At 40.4% G+C, this 23,790-nt stretch overlaps 1 protein-coding gene across 4 annotated transcripts in view; it reads right to left on the bottom strand.

The window, feature by feature from the left end:
- RUNX1 (runt related transcription factor 1) overlaps positions 1-23,790 on the bottom strand; it is a 180,171-nt gene that overhangs the window by 53,787 nt on the left and 102,594 nt on the right. For all 4 annotated transcript variants that reach the window (XM_026077618.1, XM_026077619.1, XM_026077621.1 and 1 more), the window contains 2 exons: positions 19,539-19,695; positions 2,090-2,194 (listed from right to left, as the gene is read on the bottom strand). In XM_026077618.1, coding sequence (XP_025933403.1) covers positions 2,090-2,194; positions 19,539-19,695 — 262 coding nt within the window. The remainder of the gene's footprint in view (positions 1-2,089; positions 2,195-19,538; positions 19,696-23,790) is intronic.

Genomic DNA, 23,790 nt, shown 5'->3' with positions numbered 1-23,790 from the left:
TATAGAAAAACAATGTATAGCCCAAACCAGCCAGAACTGTCTTAGTCCTGTGAGAGTTATCCAGAGAGAATTCTCAGTCTAATTATTAGAAATTGGAGACATGACATTGGTTAGGAAAACTGAGCTGTGGTCAGGATTCTCCTGAACACATGAGTAATAAAGAATGGAGAATGCACTGGGTACCGCTTCTTTTTCCCTTCACAGCCTGTCTTAAAGCCAATTTGTATTTCAGTCAAATGTATAAAGTGGGCTGCAGATACCAGGCTGATGTAACAGTTGCTCCAATTCAGAAACCCTTGGTGAGAAATCAAAGTAAAGGACTCTGCAGCCAAATTACAAATGAAAGGAGCATAATCCATTCTACGTTACATCACAAATGACTTAGCAATAAAAGGAGCTGTGCATTCCTGCTGAGGGGGAAATCTGACCTCTTCTCATGACTTGCATAAAATTTCCTTGTGTATGTAGCTTCTTTTGTATGTCTGATTTGCCTATGCCAAAGTGACACTGTATACAAGGAAGCTTTTACATACATTTGAGTCAGGAAGATACATACATTGCTTCAGTATGTATTATGTCTCTACTTCCTTTTTAAAATGTAGAATCTTATTAAATATTAACTATTATACCAACTGAAGAATTGATCTAAAACAGCAGGCACGCCTGCAGGATGATTTTGTTTCTTACAATTCTAGCAGGCTCAAAATCAAAAAACTAAAGCTTATTTGTTGTCTGCAAACCATGATCATGCCCAGGTAATTGCACACACGAATCTGGAACTTGCACATACAAATATCTATTTCATGAGAGCAGCTGCCTGGTTCGCTAGGGATATTGTTCAAGGACAATTTAACCACAGTGTTCAAAAAACCCCAAAAAGCTAAATAAGAAGCCTTACCCTGATAGCGGTCTTTGTTTTAAAGTCTGGCCTCAAATACAAAAAATATAGGTCAGATTTTTCCATTAAATGTATGTAGCATTATAGCACAACTCAGACAAAGTCTTAAGAATAAAAATGCCTGTGAAAGATCTAAGTTTTCTAAGCTGTTTAGCTAAAGTTTCAAACCTTTTTGTTCTTCCGTGACTCAGTTAAGTAACCCTGAGATGCAAGTCTCATCCTCTAGTGGGTGTTTCAATCTTACTGTTCTCTTCTCCCAGGACGATACCACTTAAGCAACAGCTAGAACTTCTGCCAAGTGTGCAGGAGGAGTGAAAGAAACTAACCACAAACCTCAATTTACATCAGGGCATTTTGATAAAAATATGAAAATCCTACATTCAGGCTAGTGACTGAGGTTAATTATTGCCTCTGGTAATAGGCAGAACACATGTTCCAGAAGCATCTATGACTTCATATCAGTCCCACCTTCACTTCACTTCTCCCCAAACAAAACAACCTTCCCTCTTGAACCTAGCAAAACAATTGCATGTGACAAACGTGTGGATGTTCCCTGGAGACATCAAATCGTTCATATTCTCCTTATACTTAATTCTTAGAAAAGARAAAAAAGGAAAGATTGCCTGTCCATGAAAACGGGTGTTCCAGTGGAGTAAAATACATCTGTTTGTTCGAAGCATTATTTTCAACACCTACTGGTTTCTTAAGTTATGCAACGGAATGAGGAACGGTGAACTCTACAAGGCAGCAGCCACTATCCTCTTTCAGACATTTATTTATTTTTGCAGGGTGTCTGAGCTTGAAAAGTTAGATCAATGGCATATTGGTTTCCAATGCTTTAAAACCCTCTTAACATCTGAAAGGCAAGACTAGCAAGAAATGATGCATAAGGTATATGCTGCCCACCTTTTACCAGCATCCCTTCTGTCAGCTTTTGGGTATGATCCAAATTATCCCTGGGTAGATACTTTATAAATGCAATGCACTTCAAATTCTATATCAGCTGGACACTCATGTAAAATAAGGCTTCAGGAAGGCATATTTAAAACCATTAATAGCACAGTCTTGGCTTAAGGCACATCCACTGCTCCACATGCACTAGTTATTGTTGCATTTCATGTGGCAAGGGATGAGTCCCTGTACTAAACCACAAACGTGGCCTTTTACAAATGCTGCTGTTAGCTCACTTACTTCTGGGTTCACGAGGTCCATCCACTGTTATCTTGATGGCTCTGTGGTATGTGGCTACTTGGGGTGGATTTGTGAAGACTGTGATAGTCAGCGTGAAGCTTTTCCCTGCAACAGGAAAAAATGTTACTGAACATGTGCATTGAGAAAAGGTATACTTGTCATTTCAAATAGCACTAGAATACATCAAGTGGCACTAAAACACATTAGCTGTCCATATCAAAAGATAGATATGTGCACAGACAGCATGGTGTATAATCTTACAACTGCCTACTGCTGGATACATTCCCTCTATGGCAACTGCTCCAAGCATTTGAAAAAAATTAATTTATATTTAAATGATCTACACTTTGTTTGTAAAATAAGGAGGTTACCCCCAACAGTTATAGTTTATCTGATCTACATGACTACTGGTACATTATCTGTACTTTCTAAAAGGTGTAAGTTCAGAGAGGCTTGGGAGTTGTGGCTGACTCTTCCAAAACTGCCACGGGAATCTGATCAACAGTGCTTGTTAAAATTAAAGAGAACTGGGTGCTGAGATCCCTTAGGCAGACTGTAAAATCCCACGCTTTGTGGCTGAAGCTGCCATTAGATCAGTTCCATATTATGAACCAGAACCCTTTAAAAATTATCTGCTACTGCAATGCCAAGAAACAAGGGGATGGAAAAAATAAAAAAGCCCTACAGCTTGTCTACAGAGAATTAAAACATTTTATGAAGCCATAGCAGAGTATTATGCTTAGTTTCTCTATTATTCAATATGAAAACTGTGAAGGCCTTTTCAAAGTTGCTATGTGCATGCCACAGCTCTGAGGTCTGAAAAGTGCTCATTTTGATTGCTGCGTTTTTATCCCGTCATGATTGCAATACATTCAAATACTTCCACCTCTGTATTTGCTTTTGACCAATGCCAGCACTTACTTCAGGCATTTTTTTAATAACAGAAGTAACTTTCTGTGTCTTTGATAAGACCTCATATATGTATTTATTATGGCTTTGGCCTGGACAGCATAAAAACATGGGCTGTCAGCAGGTTTAGTATAGTTAGCATCATGGAGGACCCAGATAATGACAGGAATCTTCATTATCAGTAAGAGACATCAAGGGACATCATCCCAAGTTAGATAACCAGGAACTGTTGTAAGAAAATTGAGGTTCTCCTTCAGGCATATGCTGTGCAAGCTCTTCCACACAGCTTTGCCTGCTTCATTTTACCACTTGGCTTCAGCCTTTCTGAATGCTGAGTTTCTGCCATTGTGAGACTTCCCATTTTTACAGTTTGCTTGGTTTATCTATGTAAATATAAATGCCTGCCTGTAGCAGCAATATTCCCCCACTCCCCATGCACATTCACTTGCAATTCAATACTTCTCTTAATGCAGTTCCTACTTTGGTGCTAATGGTCTGCAGCAACATCTCAGCGAGAACACACGCATAGCTGTTACTGGAAACTGTCCTCATCACACCCCTGCAAATCAGGGAGGTATTCTCCCCACTGTAGAGATGAGGAACCGTGGGGAGATAAAGTATCTTGGCCAAGATCTCAGAGGAAGCCTGCGGCCAGGGATGCTAACCGCTTTGGCTGCTGCAGCTAAATCTGACAAAGATTTTGAATCACAGGCCTGAGAAAACAGGAGCTGAAATACAAGCCTCTCAAATCCTAGGCCAGTGTCCTCCCACTTCCACATCCTAGCTTCAAAGCAGACCCTGAGATCAGAAGAAATAACACAGAAGCAAAAGTCATTTTTGATCCCTGTCTCAAGGCCTTTGGCCCTCAACTGTTGGGCCCTACATCAAGCACAACTCACCTTGGACAGCAAGACACAAATCATTGTGTTCTTGACATTTTTTTAACACCAAATTACATGATAAAGCTTTACAGCTTTGTTACTCTTTCCCCCAGTAAAACAGGTTTTTCTATGAGGCATCAGAAATAAAGCTCAATAAAATTTTTTCCAGAAATTTTAAAACCCATAGCATTAGGCTTAACAAATATCAGAGAGGCACCTGCAGATCTTACTTCTTTCCRAAAATAGTTTCCCCATATTATTATATACAGCACCCAGATCAGTAGGACTGAAAGAAACTTTAAAAATATACATTATTCTCTTTACTAATCTACAGTATTTCTGTCTTGCTTCCAGTTTATTTCTTGGCAGCTAATGACATATTAGGTAAGACACTCCTGCTGTTTTTTTCTAGAATACATAGTCAATTCATTTCTTTAGAAGGCTTTTGTGCATTTCTCAGATTGAAAAAAAAAAAAACCCTCAGGAAAAGAAGATATTAAAGGTATTAACTGCAATAAAATGTGGTCACATTACCAGTCTGCATGACTAGAATAAAGAAGAAGAGGAAAGTGAAGTTACTTTAAAGGTCTTCATAACTAACTAGATCCCAGAGCCTATATGAGGTTGTGATATAAGTTGGCAAAAGCAGGAAGACACTTAGCTTACTTCTTGTTGACAGAAGACTATTCATTAACCACATACTGGTTAACCACAGGGCTATATAACCATAAACCTATGTGTCACTCATTGCTACTTACCAATAATTCTGTCTGTGGGTTTTTTTTCTGGTTATTCCGTTTCATTTGCATTTAGTTTTATTAAGTGCTTTTATCACTTTTATTCATAGCTTATACATAATTTACCACCTACGTGTCTAGATTGGAGGTACTGTTAGTGAAATCTATGTTTTATGGATATAACCGTTCTGGGATGACAGCGTAACTATAAACCTCCCCTCCTTGCTTTTATCTGTTATGATAGAGCCAAGATAAAAGATAAATTTTTATTTTCATCATACACTTGCACAAGGAACTTACACACAAACACATACAAACACACACACACGCACAGATATACAACATACAGCAGACCATACTGGTAGAAATAATACTAGATTAGTCACTGGAGGCCTTATTCAGACTCCTACCACTGGAGGCTATATTTGATGCCACAATTTCTGATTCTTAAGTAACTGGACCTCCTAACTATCCGAGGAACACCTACTCTGAGCACCTAGTATCTCTGTTCGACTCAGAAGGGAGTGGATGCCTCCAAAACTGAGTCAGGTCGCCTAAGTGAAGCACTGACCTCTCTATTGACTGTAAAGATGGATCAAAAACCCCCAGATGACATTCTGAAACACTGGCCTAGTTCAGATGTCTCAATTAGACATGAAGACAGTTTGATTATGGCCTTTAATAGCCAGCAGTCATAGTAAGGCAGCATATACCCCTTCACTGGCTAACATGAAGATCTGGGCCCCTTTGGGTTAAGCAGTCACACAAACCTACAGAAAACCATACGCAAATTAGCTTGGGTCTACAATGTGTGCCTCAATATGGTTAAACCCATCACTATTGCATGAGTGTGGGAGTCTTTGCTGATGATAGAAGGACTGAAGAGTGAAGACAATGTCAAGCTGTGCCTTGTGGAGTCTTTCAGTCACTTCAGAGACTATTGCTTCACCTGTAACTACCCCTGGCAGTGCCTAAGATTAGACACACAGCACCTCTTGAGCCCAGGGGTTAAACTCTCTGGATGTGGGGCAGAGCTCTGCCTTTGGAGAACCCTCCCCACAGACATCAAACACTGTCATATGCTTAAGACAGAGTGCAAGACTCACTGCTTCAATCAAGTCTTCCCTTACAACTAACACAGGAAAAATTGCTTGGTAATGTTTATTCTGCAAAAGTATTAAGGTCAGTACCCTTTGAGAAAAACTCCTGGAAACCGTAGCATTTCTGGCCAAAACACAGTACTGACTTTTTAAATGATACCTAGAGATTCTGTTGATGGGTCTATTAGAGACTGTACTATTAACAGTGCCCTGAAGAGTCATTGCTGATTTGACAGCCAAAGTCAGACATTAAACCAGTTGTTCCCAGCTCATGGCTTTACAAGAGTGTTTGTAAGAGCCTCTCATGCTGTGTGAAGTTGTAAGAACTTAAGAAGAGCAAGAGCAAAGCATAATATTGTTGGCCAGTGCGTGCTCAGTAATACTGCTCCTGGGCTAGCAAAAGGTAGGGATCACTCTCCAAAACCCAAGCATCTGAAGATCTTGTGCCCATGCTCTACACTGCAATATGGGAACATGAACTCTGCATTCAATTGTATCCCATCTGACAGTGTCTGGAAGTAAAACGAGCAGCGAGCTCACATCTAACATGATGCAAGATTTTTTAAGTGGTCCCCCAGAACAACACTCAGCATTGTGCTGAAGGGCTCTAGAGGGAGCAATAGGCTTGTAAACTACAGCCCCTGGGAACGTTTGAGAGGAACCAAGGGGGAAAGAAAATGAATCCCAAGTGACAACACAGTCACATGAAGCTGCTGTATGCTGCTTTAGTCATCCCTAAGCAGTGTCATGACCAGATGGGTCTGGGAGTGAGAAGGCATGCTTAAAATATGAGTGACTCCATGCAAATGACAGAACACAGAAAAACAAGAGATGGGGAAGACATACAGGCAGGAGGGATGGCCTAGCTAGTCTAGAACTTTGATTTGCATGCATGCACATGCATGCGCTTTAAGTATTGGCAGACACAAGTGGGGAATGAGGACAAACAAACTTTAGAGAAGACAGGCTACATCTTGAACCTATCACTCCATTTTAATTCATCCCTTTCTTCGGCAAAAAGATCATCTTCATTTGATGAAGCTTCATCCAAATGAAGACAGAATAAAAATGGAGTTAAGGCTTCAGAGGCTGGCCCACATGGTGGGGAGGAAGAAAGGCAGGCCAACAGATGATGCGGTTACATTTACTACTTTTACTTTTACTTTTATATTGCTGGTCACAGATGTGTCATTAGTGTTTTTTTTAATCATTACAAGTAAATTATTAGATAAAAAGAAGAAAAAGGGAAAGGAGCCAAGAACGCTTGTGCTGACAAGGACAAAACATACGGATGGAAAAATACGAAATGTAACACAAAAATACAATACAAATAATATTACAGACATTTTTATGCTATTAGTGAGAAACTTTCAGGTTCTAGTAAGAAAGATTATTATACTACTTTTTATCCACCTTCTACTTTTTAGTACTAATGTACTTTTATTAAACCATGCTAAATGATCAATTTTATACATCTTTACAGTTTCTCACAACATCTTTCTGGCTATCTGCCAAAGTAAAGATTTCTACTGCATTTTAATGACATATCTGACTGTATCTCTAGGAAGGATGTAATACATGTACTCACATATTCATTCTCAAATGTCAACTATTAACACACAGGCCAAATATTACTATCCTTATCACTTAAGCTGCATAATGCTTTATTAGCTGAATAATCCAAAGGTAATCAATAGGATGAGCAGGGCCAGCATTATTTGACCCTATGTTAGTTATCTGTTGCTCGTCATGTGAGTGAAATATTTTTATAGTTTTTCCAACTGTATGTCAAATCTCAAAAAGACCGCACAGGTCCAAATTCTGTCCTCAGATGATAACTGCTTTCTACTGTCTTCAGTGACAGTTTCACATGGTAAGAATATAACTTTGCCTGCTTTGTTTGGTCCAGTGGCTATTTCATCAGAAAAGAATTACAGGTAAAGTTAGCAGCATTAAAAAAAATCATCACTTGCTTACCATCAGTACCACAGATACCACTTAATTTAAATAAAAGAAAAAAACCTGTTATTAACCTCATCCACTACCATGCTGTAAATGTTTTACAAACTCTGACCACCACAGAACAACAGGACAAATAGATAAAGGTGAACACGGGGATGTCAGCAAATCAGGGTTATTGCCGAAAGAAATACAAGAACTGTGCATGCAAATCAGTTGCACAGACAACTGATCCATTTGTATATTTATATGGATGTCTTGTGGGTGTAAGTATGAGTGTAAGGTTTGAGATTTGGGAAATACATCTACTGACCTCCAACTAGACCAGATCAGGCCAGGATAAAGCTATACTTTTGAACATTTCTGTAAAGTGTCTCACTCCAGGAAGTTCTTATATCAGTGTTTACATAGCATTTACCTAYCCAGAATGAAAAATTGATCCCAGGAAATCAATAGGTACTTTGTTCTTGACTTATATGGGGCCAACTTTTCATGCAAATGGCCAGACGTGGCCCTCCTGCAAACTTGGTCCCGACTATGAACTGTCTAATTTGCTGTGCAGTAAGTTCTGGAGGAGCTGGAAGCCACGTCACGCAGCTCAGCTATACCAACCTCCCTGCTTGGGAGCTCGCTGCTGCTGGCTTCTACACTTCTGCTTCCTTTCTGGTTCCCTGCAGCACTACCCAGTGCTTAAACAAGACATAAACTTCATTCTCTACTTTTCCTCACCCGTTCTGCAGCTTTTCTTCAGCTAACAAATCAAATGCTTTGGTGAAAAGCAGCAAAGTTACCTGCTTTCCCTGTTGAGGCCCTGCAGAATTGCTATATTAGAAGGTTGAAGGAAGTTTGCATCTGGGGTGAAACCACTTTCAAGGCATTACTTTTGTGAAACATGCAGCGTTTAACCTAAGGCAACACAGGAACTATATTAAGCAACCAAATTACATAACTGAAATTAAATAACATTAATAGAGACACTGCCAATCTAAGCAGGTACTAAAATCTAAATTTACCTTAAAATCATTATCAGGGTGGTAAGGATTGTCCCTCACAATCTTCTTATTTCATAGGTTAAAAACATAATCCTAAACCCGCATGCTGTGGACATGAAATATTTACACAAAGAGATGCAGAGGCTGGTTCAGTGCGACTTAGAGCAGATACAAGCGTGTTTGGAAATACGGCTGACTCAGGCCCTGAGTAGCTATTCCCACAGACAAATATTGGTGACGCATAGCAACGTTTCGTGCACATCCCTTTTCCTCAGGTGTACTGGGCATGCTACGAGAGCTCTACGCCACACAAGGGGATCCCTGGCACTGGAGAATGCCCAGGCAGGTCCTTAAGGAGCTTGGTTCTCCCTCTGCTCTGCTACACTGGTACGAATCACTGAATCCCTTTGCTCAGAAGAAAGGAGACCATATTCCTCCTGGAATAAACAAAAATGTTAGCATGAAGTATTCCACAAATGTGTCACCATCAATCCAAAAATCACGTCTGAATGCTGCTTTTCAACCATTATGGTTGCAAATAACTCCTTTAATATTTGATCTGAAGCCCTCAAAAGCGTGATCCTTCATTACATACATAAGAATTATTCATATTCTCAAGTGTTGCAAGTGTGGGCCTCAGCTCACTAAAACTGTCATAATTTTTCTCTCTTTTTTTTTTGGTCAGTTGTTTACATTTTAATTTGACAGTGTTTTGTGTGCAGCCAGTTTCACTTCTGTGCTGGTGATCGGTTTCACTTCCCAGTCTCATCTGCTGTCATGATGATACCATCCACTGCCTCCTCCACCAGTGCAGGGCCCTCTGTGCTAATCCCTCTCCTGGCAGCCTGAAAACGTGTATAAAAGTGCAGATGCTGCTGCTGGTCCATGGTTTGCCTGCAAGGAACCTGATGGTCCTTTTCTACTTAAGAAATTTGAATTTTAAATGTACTGACTTTAAATGCTGATGTTTAAAATGCTACATACATTGCATCAGTTTCAGTCTGCTTCCTTCAGGTTCCTTCTCTCAGGTTACTAGCTTCATGTTATTTTTCCTTCATGCAAATCCTGAGAAAGTGCTTCAACAGAGATGCTGCCAAAGTGTGATTTGTGAACAAAACTGTGGCAGTTCAGTAGCAGGAGGTATTAGGTGTGGGTGCTACATGGGCATGGCCATTTACTGGGAAGCGAGCTGCAGCAGGAGAAAGGTAGGAGGACATCTCTGAGCTTATGGGCAAAGAAATAAATAAGCAAACTGAGAAGAAAAGAGATAGGGTCAGGAGATTTGGGACCAAGGTGGCAGGAAGGAGGTCTCTGAGGACAGGGTGACCTACAATAGTTAGTTTAGGGTGACACCCAGTATTTAACTTAGACATTAGACACTTTTGTATACTTATGTCAACAATCCACAAACACACAAAACCACCCGGACTCCCCCTAAATTTTGATGTTGTCTAATTTCATAAGACAGACTATTTCAAGCAGTGATAGGAACTTGGCTGGCAGGAACATTATTTGTACTTCAGCATCCTTAGGTTTATGTACTATGTAAATACCAGCTTTTAGGCTGGATGTAGTATGTGTGAGTGTGTACACCAGAGAAACAATGGTGTTTGACAATAAAACAAAAAAGTATTTTTCAGTCCTGGCCTGAAAGACAACCTAAGTGATCTGTTTCAACTGAATTTTTGGGTGGGATGCCTTCTTAGACTGAAAGCCTGAAGATCAAGTTTGTAAAATGAATTAAGGCCTTATAAGACTGGGGTGGGGGGTAGCAGGGAGAAGGCCTCTTAATGGAAAAGCCAAGCAGCCTCTAACTATAATTGTAACTGCTGCAGTAACCACTATAAAATTCTTATGAACTTGGGTGGAGACAATAATTACAGCACAGGAAGAATGAGATGCAATGGGGTGTCCAGCTTCTGCAGCAGAGTGGTAATACAAAGAAATTATACTGTTTGAGTGTTAAAATGGAATGCTTATTGTTCAAATATTATTAAGACTTGAAAAGCATATGCACAATTTATTCAAATCAACATGCCACTAATGCTTGAACAAAGATTTTGAGAGAGTGGAATTAAAATGGAGTTATTTCTTCCCCAAAGACGAGTCTAATGTAAATCTCTGACACTCCTGATGCTCAATATTAACTGGCTAGCCCAAAAACTGAATTTCTCCTTTCAAGTTGTGTCCTCTTACCAGGTATTTTTTTTTTCACTACAGTATCATTGTACTTTTAAACAAAATGTTTCTCTGTACAGGAGCTTGAGGTATCTGTGAGTAAGTGTTCAGAAATGACTTAGCCTCCATGAAGTGCATCCAGTTTTAGGGTGGAACAAGAACAAGATCTTTCAGCAGAATGCTGTGTCACTGATGAATAGTTCAGGGAAAGAGAGAAACAGCAACAAGAACATAAAATGGAAGGGAGAGTTCAAAATGAAATGACTCAAAAGCACAGCTACCATCTTCTTACAGAAGGTACCTTGGGATCCTTAAATCCTAATAATAGTCCTTAACCCAGCTATAAGACTTTATAATTTAAAATCATTAATAAGCTTTTTGAGGTAGAAATTATCACCTACACTTTATAGATGATGAGACAGACATGAAAAGGTTAAGGCTCAGATCCATAAAAGGATTTAGCTACCTGAAGTGAGATTCAGGTTCGATTTAAAGGCTTAAGTCTAAAATTACAACCCTCAACCCACCCTTTCAGGTGCTGCTGAACAGCAGAAGCCCTTGATATCTGCAGGTGCTCCAGTTCCCTCGAGGCCAGGAGCTCAGCCCCTGGTAACGAGGAGCTCAGCATGGCGAGCCTGGGCCTGACCCACAGGCTTGGTGCTCCCCTGCTGGTCTTCCCTGGGTCATCTGGTCCAGGAGCCCGAAGCACAATGCCCTCTTCTCCTGCACTCACTCGCTCTGACAACTCAGCACTAGAGCACTTCCCTCAGAAAACTCCCTGCTTTCCAGGAAGTGGCTCAGGCCTGTGTTTCAGATCTTTCTGAAGGTCCTTTGGGCAGAGAGGCAGAACCTGCACACACCCACACCTCACTCATGGGGCTGGAGGCTCGGGCATTCGGGGAGTGGGGTGCCTTACCCCCATCTTTTTTCCAAAGGCTGCTTATGTGTTTGAACCCATGACTTTTTCACACATCAAAGCCCTGTTCTCATCCTTTCCCTAATCGTGAGACCAGAAGAACCTCTGTGCAACGGGTGTTGGGTTTTTGGTGGATCCTGCTCTGAAGCACCTTGCTGTCATGGTTCCTGTGAGCACAGAAAATGCCCTTAGAGATCTAGGTTTTGTCAAAGCCTCTCTCCCTTTTTTGTGCACTGGCTTTTACATGATTTAGCCCCGTTTGGCTGCCTGTCCAGATGGATGCTGGCGTACCTTGGTGTTCTGGCAGCTGGAAGCAAACACACTCCTTGCCCTATAGAGCAAAGAAGACGATGACCTCTAGGCACGGCTCCAGGCAGAGACACCAGGTACAGGGAACAAGGGAGGTGTGGGTTCACAGGCTCCCTAAAAGAGCAATGTGCTGCTCTGAATATAGCAAGCAAAGAGCACTTGTATGATGATCAGTGCCATTTCAGCAAGCAAGGGACTTCCACCTACAGAGACCTAGAGCAGGGGAGTGACAAAAGACAACCTGACTAGACTTCAGTAGCTAACCAAGTGTGGGACTCTGAGCAGGGACTGTTTATTCTAGGTTCATGCTCTTGAAGGACTCCTCTGTGCTGTCATTATACTAATGCAATGCGCATTGATTTCAGAGCTTGGAAGAGGTCTGGGGTCACTTGATGGACACCCATGCAGTCAGTGATGGGAGAGATAACGCTGCCATTACAGGCTTGGCACTTGCCAAGTTCCACCAGAGACAACTTTCAAACGTAAAACAACCTCTACATCCTCAAATAAGGCCATGGCTTTGTTAGAGTGTGGCACATAAAGCCTAGCCTGTGGAAACTTTGCGGCCTTGCCAAAGTGTTTCCTTCAGCTCCTCCCTAAACTTCAGGGAACTGATGTGCATAAGCACTGCTCCAGGCACCGCCCCRCTAAAGAGCTCTTATGGCATCCAGCCTTTGAAACAGCTGCTTCTCTCCTCCTTCTCCTGCAGCCTCCCAAACCTCCACCCTTGCCACCGCTCAGAGCCTGCTCCCTGCCAGCACAGTACTAGCGATAACTTCCCGGCCTTGAAGGGAAAAATAGGAAAGGGTGGAAGAAATTAAAGACAGTTCCCAGCAGCACACTTTAGGCAAAACCCGGCTCCTCTTATAAAGGCTAGGCCACGAATCTCAACCCATGCATGACCCATAGGCACTACTGCGGTATAAACAGAGAGAATAATTTACACTATTATGGCCAGGCTCTTAGAGAGAGTGAGGCGAAGAGAAGGACAAGTGAGGCTCGGGCCAAAGTGCATGGAGTTGGCTCATGGTGCTACCTGCTGAACCCGGTAACTGGCCTGGGTCTGTGGGAGAGGCCTCTGCTCAGTAGCTTCAGAGCTGGGGCTGCAGCCCGTCTCGCTGCTGTCAGTGCCGGTTCTCGGCGGCTGTGCTGAGAGTGAGCGGCTCTTGCATGCGAAAGGGAGGAAGAGCACTAATAGAGGAAGGGGAATGGGAGACAAAGATTGATGCAGGACACAGATGAAGGGAATAAGGACTGTTTAAAGAGGCTGAGAAACTTGTGTTTAAAACAGTATGATGGAAAAAATGGGGGAGAAGAAGTAGGATGGGAGCAAAGAGGTGGGGAATCACAGTATTAAGGTGAAAGAAAAAAAATGGAAAATTTTTTACTGTTGCTAGAAGATTTTCGGAAGGGAATGGAGACTGATTCAGACTGATGCAGGTTCATGCACATGACTATCCTGGAAAAGATTCCCCTGACAGCAACTGTAAGCCAGCGACCTACAGTATCCTCACTTCTGCTAAGCCTGAGTGAGCTGACAAGAACTGCATGCTGTAGTATAGTCATCCGAAGTTTGCTAACCAGGTCTGAAGCTAGGGTTCTAATTAATATCTCAGAATGATTTTATTTTGATTGCAAATCAGCAGTTCTTATGGAGTCTGTAATATAGGTACAAACATACATACGTGCATGCAAATAAAAATATGCTGCTCGAGCAGCCCTCTGAAAGAGGACACACTAAAATAAAAAGCACAACAAAATAAAAACAAAAAAATGCTGAAAGGCAAACAGATTACTTGAAACTATGTAACCTCTTCATCTAGTGAGGTACTTTGTTTTCTCTAAGCTGTATCCTGGTAAGCCCAGCTCCTTTTATCATCATAAAAAATAAGAAAATGCTCAGAGGATAGCGGCTGTCTCATCCTCAGTGTTATCCCAAGTTTAAAAAATGTACAAGCACAGCTCTACACAACCAAAAAATAGATTTATTGTTATTGGAATGAGGGCAGTGGTTCAGCACTTGGCATGATCACTGTTTACAACAGTAATGCTCCCGGAGACAGGAAGTTCTAAAAATCACTCTGCCATTATTTTTCTCCTGTTGACGCTTTCTGATTGAGAGTTCTTTTGCCCAGACCAAATTTTAAGTAACCCAACAGAGTGTCTGTGAGCTGGCAAAGATAGCCACCCTCATGCTCGGCCTCACAGACCACATGATGTTTTCGATTCAAATATCCTCACTGAGCTGTACCATATACTTTCTCACACAATCAGCAATTCATACAAAAATGACTGCACGTATCAAGTGTGTACTGAAGACAACTTGGACTGTACTGTCATAATAAGAAAGTCTTCTCTCCTTCTCCTCCTCCAACCAACAAGTCTCTGCCAAAGGCTTGCACCAAGACAGGAGTTTTGTTTAAAGGGCTTGGTGTGCTACTCAATCTCATGACGACCCACTCTATTTGACCTGAAATATGCAGCGAATCATCTGTACCAGTGCAAGGAATTGTCATGCTGAATTCTTCCATGGCTGCTTGGTTTAACAAAGCAATCCTAATAAAATTAATGATATGACGAAGCAACCCTAAGTCACTTAAAAACAAAATTACCATTGCCAGTCTCTCTCTTATAGAGAAAAACAGCACTACAGCAGGGGTGGGGGCAGACCCAAAATTGCTGCCGATTTCATCACCAACCTGCCAAACCAACCTGCCAAACTGACCTTCCACTGGCACATCCCACTTTCGCTGTTTATCAATCAGACATATAAACAAGCAGTTCTTTTTATACTATACCAATGGACTTGCTTTCACGTCTGATTCTTGTATTTCTTCTATTTGAGACTCATCTGGAAAACTTGGTTAATTGTTACTTAAGTATCTGATACCATGTCCCCTGAAGCATTCCACTAGTTTGAATCAGGACCCAAGCAGTTGTTTAATACTGATTTTACGATTCTGTTGCATAGCATTCTCCACTGTTTTGTACATACTTTTATGATTTTGAATGCATTTAAGTAAAAATAAAACAAATTTTAACAAAGTGCTTAAATAATGTAACCACAAACTGAAGCTACACTGAAAGAGCAACGTTCTGACATCAGAAGACCAATAAAAATAATTGGACTCAGAATCCGGGCCAATAATTTCTTGTGTTTTGAGTATTTTTGAGATTCCAGCTTAAACTGATTTTTCTTCCCCAAAATTATATCCAGAAGGAAGAGTTCTGAAGGCAGAAACTTCTGATTATGCTTAGTAACATCTCTTTAGTGTTGTCCTATCAGCTACTCCTGTGAAACAAGAGTGTTCCTTTGGCTCTATAGAAATTGAAAACTATTGGGAAATTTATCCACATGAGTCTAATCCTGATAGCTGGTAGAAAATATGTATGTATGCTTTATTTCCGGTCCTTTCCAAAAGGCAATTTTAAAAAAGGCCTTGTTGGAAAGCTAGCTGCAGCATAAAGTTCCAGCTAGAGATTTCAGTTTTAGATTGAGATCTTCTGTATTAGGTCAAGACACTTCCACATTAGCTACTATTATGATAACCTATTAGCAATTATTTTCATCTGGAAAACATGTTTCTTTCTTGGAGTTTTTTTAATGTTAAATTCTACAATGAAGATAGTTACTGGGATTAATGATTCCATGAGGAAAATATGTAATGCTTACTGAGCCATGAAGCTTTCCCTCTCCAAAATAACTATTTATGTTTAATTTTATCCAATGAACTTCTATAGTGTCAGTCTTTTTGCATCGGATTGATTTCATCATAGTAACCTAAACTGGTTGATTATACATTAAGAAAGCAGGGTACTCTGCATTAGTAGCATTTCTAAGTTTGAAATGTTTATGAATGGAGGGAGAAAAACAAAAAAAAGATTTTTTTTTTTTTAAATCAGGTAATCAAGCAAGAGGGGCTGAGAATAGCTGAAGTTTTAAACTACATTTTTCTTTCAGAAATTACTTACTTGGGCTTACAAGCCAGACGGGCAGGTTTTCCCAGTAGCATTCTCAAACTAGGGTGAGGAATAGTAATTCTGGACCCCAGCCAATTCCAATGTAAATCTGTTTTGTTCAGGAAAGCGAGCCAAATTGCCTTTATACAACGTCTCGCTGTTTTGGGAGACCCATGATATTCTCAGCCCCCATTCTTGGTGTCAAGAAAATAAAGTGCTTTTTTAAATTCTGAACTACAGATGCAGCCAGAGCAATACAGGCAAGTGCTTGCTATTAAATACGAAATGAACACTGAAATGTAGTTCAGTTCTTTGATTAAGTTTCAGTGTTTCAGTGTTTCAGCATACATGTGTATGCCTCGATAAACACGCATGATCAGATCTTTGAATGGAGTGAATTGGTGTAACTCTCTCAAAGTCAGTGGAGAACCACTAAGATGAAAATGTGGACAATAGTCCTACACACGGGCATTTGAAAAAACTGTCAGGTATCACTACTGTGGCAGATCTCATTTGAAGCACACAGAAGAAAATAAAAACTATTTGTAAAAATGTCAAGAATGATAATTTTCTGCTCTTTTAAAAGAGAGAGAAGTGGCTTGCCAACAATTCTGCAAGGCTTTTAATGGGAATGTTTATACCTAAGTGATAACTGACAGATAATGAAAGAAAGTGAGGCATGAACCGGAATCATCATGGGTTAAAACCATTCCTTATTCTTCAACAGTGATTTTAAATCAGTCAAGGTACACAGTGTCCACTATGACTGTGACTGACATGAACTTTCAATCACTGTTCACAGGATCTTACTGGCATCACATTATCACTGGTGGCAACTGAACTTATTCAAACTCAAATATTACACAGCAAACAAAGTTTCGGTTAATTTTCCTCTAGCGAAGTATCAAAGGAAGCAATGCCCTTTGATGCAGCTACCTTACGCTTTAGGCTTTATACAAATTCAACAGAACAGCACCTCAGAAATCTTGTACCAAATGCAAACAATCCCCACCTTTGAAAAACAATCCCTTGTTAGAGGAGTAAACAAAAGCATACATTAGTCATTCACGCCAAAGATGGGCAGCCAATGGACTTTATGAGATTTAACCTCGAGGACTGACTAATAGCATGCAGTGTTCCCACATCATTGTATCACTTAAATAGTCACAAAAAGTTGAATATCATACAACATATAACACCTACATGTCCATATGCACATTCATATAGGCTATCAGCAACTGATCACCAGCAGAGCAAGGGGCTAAATGACGCACTCGACAAAGCTTTTCTTTATGAATAGCGACTGTTCTCTCTCAGCCACTGAATTTTGACCTTGAAAATCACACATTCACTGTTATGATTTCTAGCTTCACTACCATGGCCAGGAACTGAACTACAGGTTTGTTTTTATTAGCTTCTCAGCCACTTTGCCAGCTATTCATTTGAATCTTCTAAACAGTCATCTCTGAATCATAATGCAAATTCCATTTACTGAAAAGGTGGAACCTTTAATATAACAAATGAACATGTTTAATGACTGATACTTTTAGACATTACAGCATCTCTCATGTTTTCAGTAAATGGATATAATTTTCTCTGCATTACCCTATTATTATTCTTTGCTAGCATTACAAAGCTACATTCTCAGCTGCGGGTGTTTTCCACCAAGTGCATTCTGAAGACAGCCCAAACAACAAGATTTAAAAGACATCTCCCTCTGCATCCTAAGCTAAAAATGCTTCAGGATACTGAGGGATTGGATGGGTATTTTATACATAAAACGTTTTTATTGCTTGCATCTATGTTTCAGCAGAGCCACGTTCTTCTACGACTGCAGATTGTATTTATATTAGAAGAATATCTACAAAGGCATTTCACTTCAAAAGCAAATAAAAGCTGTTGCATATATTCAGGATAACTTCCTCAGTCAAAAGCCTGACCCATCTCCTATTTGAAAGGAAAGATWTTGAGAGGGAGAGCGGAAGTGGGTCAGCTATGTAATTCTCCTGAAGTATGCTTATAACTGTGTTTGTAGAGTCACACTTGCAAACGCATCAGGAGATGGCTACAACACCGAAAGAGTGCCCACATGGTGGGAGACAGAAGGGGAAATGGTGAGGAAAGGTCACCTAGCCCCAGAGTACTCAGTCTGTTTCTGAGAGACAGCAACACATAAATTGTAATAAAGGTGTAGTAAAAAAGAACCTATTTAAGTGCAGTAGATACTATCGTTTTGATTTGTGAATGGTACAACACTGTATTGTCCTTAAATAACAATGTTGTACTTGGAAAAACGTAATGTTATGTTCCGATTTTATTTGAAGATATGAACTAAACAAAAGAAAAATACATAAGCAAATATCATACGAAGTCACACAGAAGATGCGACACTTTTCATTCTTGACCTTAAAATGGAAAGGCTAATGGAAAGGCTTTTTCTAAGCAATAGTTCACCAGCTTGTCTTCTGTAGGTTTGATTTAACAACCCTGACCCATGTAAAGTGACTCCACTCACAGGARTTAGGGCAGTAATGTAAGGGAAGTACTTAAAATAATCTTGTAATAGGAAAGTAAATATGATTGTTTGGAATTTATGGTTTTTAAGATTATAGGATTCAGAAAAAGACTGAAGTTACTAAGGTTCCTGCCATTGATTTTACAGGTTTTTGAATCAAGCTTTGTACACCTGTTAACCCGCAGGATATGTGCACTGTATGCGTGAGCTACTATTTGCAGCTTTCTGGCAACAGTTGTGCATAGTTACAGTCTAAGTTTTGATTCTTTTTTGTTGCTTACACTCATAAGACCTTTTTATTTGTACTAGTAATTAATGGTTATTACAGAGATACAGAAAGTCAGATATTAAGCTGTTCTATTCTATCCTATTCTATTCTATTCTATTCTATTCTATTAAGCAGCTTGCAGTAGTACATTAAACAACACGCATGTTGTTCTACATCTAGCTGAGAGAAAGAAAGGTCAGAAAAAGTGCCCTATACCTCCAGCAGGTTGTGATGAAGTCTGAAAATTCTTAGATCTTGTGGGAATTGTTTGTAATTTTAGGTTGACTCATTTTGTTACAGAGATCAGTTTTTACGGAGAGTGCCATCACACTGCGAGCCCTGAGATGGTCACGATTCTTTCTTTACACAGCTGAGAATTTGTATTTTAAATTGAAAGAAAATATATAATTTAAACTTAAATGTGCTGTTCTAAAGTTGCAGAGAGACTTCTGGGGTCACAATGAGGCTTACTGTCTTTATGAATGCTTTTTAAATGAGATCCTACCATTTAAAAATTGAAGTAACACGGACGACAGGCTAGGAAAAAAAAACATAAACAAGAAAAACACATAGCAGATTCTGTACCTTCGGAATTGGCCTAAAACAGATTTTGCAGTGTTCCCTGCTGCATAAAACTTGATATATTCTGTATTCAAATTCTGTTTTACTAGAACTTAATATTACTAGCAAATACAACCAAACTATAGTTATGAACAAATACGTACCTCTCCCACTTCTACCCACAAATCTGAGGTCATTGAACCTTGCGACTTGGTTTTTCATGGCAGCTGTTGCATTTCTGAGTTCTGCAGAGTAGTTTTCATCATTTCCAGCCATTACTGTTACCAGCGTCCCATCGGGCACGTCTCCTAAGGCCACCACCTAAGAAATCAAAGAGCAGAATCCTCAGCTTCCTTACGTGACATTTATTTTCAGGATGCAGAACATCAACAAGTGACACGATAAAATAGGAAAGAGCAGCAACAACAAAAATATGCGTAGACTAAAAAGCTGTTTGGTGAAAACAGGAAGCTTTTCCATTACTAGTTTGCAGAGCTAGGGAAAATTTTTTACATTGATCTACATCTGAAATACAAAGAATGATGTGCACCTCGGCATGAAAAATGCCAATATATACTTTCCAATATATACTGTTGTAAATGTCAGTTAAAAAATGCAAGTAAAAGGCACTGATTCCGCTCTCATTTTCATCAGTAGCATTACTTTTGACCTACATCAAAGTCAGTACAATCATGTAAGTGTAAAATTCACGGGAAAATAAATCATGAGAAAACAAAAATAATTCAATTGTCTCATGAACACAGAGGGATGGATTCCCCACAGTTGTACTAGTTCTCTATCTTTTCATTCCACTGATCTCAACACAGCTACCCAAGCATAAAACTAGAATAAGTCCATTGAAAAGTAGGCCTCGACCGTATGTTTAATCACAACCTACTATATTTCTTTTTTCCTTTAGGAGTAAGAATGGGAATCATTGACTTAAGACCTCACCCATGACCTGATGGATGGAAATTGCGATCTGAACTAATGAAACCTACAATAACTCAATCAAAGGTTTTCACCTAACACCTAAAGGTTTGCAGTGTAGGTCCTTAGTGCCAATATCTACCAAACAAATATTTAGAAACATAAAATTTGCTCTATTTTTGACATGATGTGCTGAGAGATATGTAGATTTCTAGCCTTAATTTTTTTGACTTGTATCTACAACGTTCACACTGCTTAAAATAATAAGAATGTAATTTTATCTTAACTTCTTGAGCAGAACTGAATTCAGGTCTCAGAACAATTTTACCCTGCTGTAACTGAATGGTGTGTTTGGTGCTGCTCTTGATTTTCTCTGGCAAAAGTAAGAGCTTGAACTTGGTCCTCTGTCATGCTTTTTTAGATCCTGTTGCTAAGATGTTCCCCCCAATTAAGTCTGCAATTAGTGTCCTCAAGAATACTACAACAAAAAAAGTTTTAAAAAATCTAGTTTGTTTTTATTTCCTCTTTTACATATTTTAAGAGGAAGTAGTCCTGCCTCATGTCATCTGAGCTACTGCTTGATATTTTTCCTTCCTCTTAGCATTTTCAAGTTTATGTCCATGTAGTTATAATTGGCTCAAATTCATCACAGACCCAGTCTCATTTCTATTAGTTTCTAATCACACTGTTCTTTCCAAACAAGAACAGCAGCTACTTTACTTAATCTGGTTCTGATGCTTATTTCCAAGTTGTAACTATTTCACATAGTACCATAGAGGTCTCCATCTCAGGTATTTCATAGCCTTTCCTTATACATGAGGCTGCAGATCTCACTTCAGTGCTCTCCCATTTGTCACCTCTAACCCCCTATTTTCACTTCCACATACAAAGTTAAAATCACTGTGTCAAAATTCCCTCTTTACGTATATATTTCAGCTTCCTCTTTCCCATTCCTCTGTGGCCCATGCTTTTGTTTTTTGTTCTCCTCTATATGCTGTAATGTGTTTCTGTGGCCTGTTCTATACTCAGCATTGTGCTTTTCAAATTTCCCTGATCTTGACATAAAATAGTCCCTGCTCAAAACGTTTCATCTATGAAGTTTCTCCTGCCCGAATGTTGTGTAATGAAGCGCACTGTTTCACTAGATCAGCCACTGCAAACCTGATGTGCTTACCCAGTTCTTTAAAAGCTATCATAAAACCTTAATACATGCATGTATTTTAAAGACTTCTGACATAAGAAAGAGAAAGGGGAAAATCTGGGCATTACTCTGACGCCCCTGTGATGCAAATATTTTATGTTTGTTTAAGGAAATACATGCTAGCCTTTCACGGGATAAAAACCCTGCATGAATTCAAGGTCAGCTGTCCCTTATTGGACAAATATTATTTAAAATAATCACTTTTAAGTTACACTGAATGCAACCACAGTGATAAGAAACATGAAGAAAATATTAGAAACAAGTATGAAAAAATTGCACAGTACAAAAAAAGAAACTAGAGTTAAAAGTCACAAACAACAGAAACAGAAATACAAATATTTACATTAGAAAAAGACTAAACAGATAAGTTGGGACTTGCTGACTGGAGATATCTAGTACTTTGCTTTACTGTTTACCTCTTAAAAATACATCTCTAGAGAAGCGGGAATAATATCAGAGTTGTAACGCTGCTGTGTATCTAAATTACCTACTTCTGGTGCATCACAAAAATGGCCTTTTAAATCAAGATTTAGATTATTTCCTAACAGTGTTTGGATAATGAATCTATATGGCACCTTAATAGAGTTACTATGTATTTTTCTCTGTTTCTCATAATCATTCTTTATTTTAGAAAAAATAATGAATGAAAATGATAATTTTGGTTTGAAAGAATATTCTGATCCTAAAGATTAAGTATAATGAATACATTTTTATAAGGAAACATGAATAGAAAACTCTGTATTTCTCTTTTTACTGGCGCAATAGATGGCAGAAAATACTTAATAAAAATCAGCGGGTTTTTTTTATCAGACGAGAATAAGATACCGGCAGCACAGGAAGGACTTGAACTGAATTTTCTTGTTTCTGAAAGATCTAAATTATCTTGAGAATTACGACTTAAAAGAAGGTCTTTGTAAATATTCAATATTTCGTACGAAACAAATGGGATTGTTTTATATGTGGCAAAATATTTCGGGACTCCTTTCTCAGCAGTGCAGTTTTTGTTGGGGGACAAGCGGCAGAGAAAGCATCGGAAAGCAGGTGCCTCACAACCTACTATTCCAAACCCTCGCAAGGAAATATTCTCCCAGTTGCTTTTTTTTTTTTTGGGGGGGGGGGTGAGTATTTCCGTGTTAAAATATACCAGTGGTCCAAACGCTTCGCTTTACTTCGAGAAGCCGACCCCTCGCTGCGTTTGCAGGAGCCGGGATCCGGCTTGCGGGTCGCACTGGTTACGGGGAGAAGGCGAGAGAAGGGGGTCTCGCAGGGCGCTCCGAAGCTCCCTCCGGGCCGCGCGGCGTGTTTTCTGCGGGCAGTTTCCGCGCCAGCACGGCCGATGCCTCCGCGGGGCTCAGAGAGGCGAGGGGACGGCGGCGGCCGCGGGGGACACCGGCGGCGCCTCGGACAGCCGGACCGGCCGAGGGATAATCGCGGTATCGACACTCTTCTTTCCTCGCTTTCCCACCGGGGCAAAGAGCGGAAGCTTGCGGGCGTGCTTCGGGGACAGCCACGCGTGGTGGCACTTGCACAGCCGCCGCCGGCGAGCCACAGGGGCGCACTGAGGGGGACCCAAAGGAGAAGGCGCAGGCAGATTGCGAGACGTCGCTTATCTCCCTTCCCGGCGGGGCGGAGCAGCTCGCACGTCTATTTTATACAGTAACTCTGCCTTCCAGGAGCAGAGCTTCCCAAGTAATTAGCAGCAGTTGCACAGTGCGTGGGTGACAGTATAATAATTAAGCTTAAACGTGTGAATTTCGGAAGTGACCCTGCCAATTTGTTCCTCCCGCGCCCCAGACTCATATATGCGTAAACAAGAAGACTCTCCAGACATAATAAAACTTTTTCCTCAAGCCGCGTTCTCAGCAGTATTTCCCAAAATTGATTACTTTCTCCCTCTTTTTTCCTTCCCTCAAAAGTCCTCAGAAAGACTCGGGTCTGCTCTCCTTCGGCGACGTTGTACTGGGGTGGTCGGGGTCTAGCAGCGACCACAAAAGTAAGCAGTAGAAACTTCGCAGTTCCCGATCGCAAGGCTAACCCCGGGACTTTGGCGAGCGCCTAGGCTCACGCCTCGCAGAGACGGATAACGAGGATAATTACCTTTTCTCTCCCCGGTCGGAAGCAGAGCTGCATCAACGGCAGGAAAAGCAGCGCATTCGGGAAGTTATCAATAGGCCAAAGTCGAAAAAGAAAAATGACCGAGGGGGGATGATTTTGACAGGAACCCAGGTAACGGGAACCAGGCCGGGTAGAGGAGCGGAGGGCAGCAGTACCGCCGGCGCCCTCGG

The sequence above is a fragment of the Apteryx rowi genome, unplaced genomic scaffold (genome assembly GCF_003343035.1).
Source record: "Apteryx rowi isolate R43461 unplaced genomic scaffold, aptRow1 scaffold_46, whole genome shotgun sequence".
NCBI lineage: Eukaryota > Metazoa > Chordata > Aves > Apterygiformes > Apterygidae > Apteryx > Apteryx rowi.
Note: the sequence above shows the minus strand (reverse complement) of the source record. Positions and strands in the feature narration are given on the sequence as shown.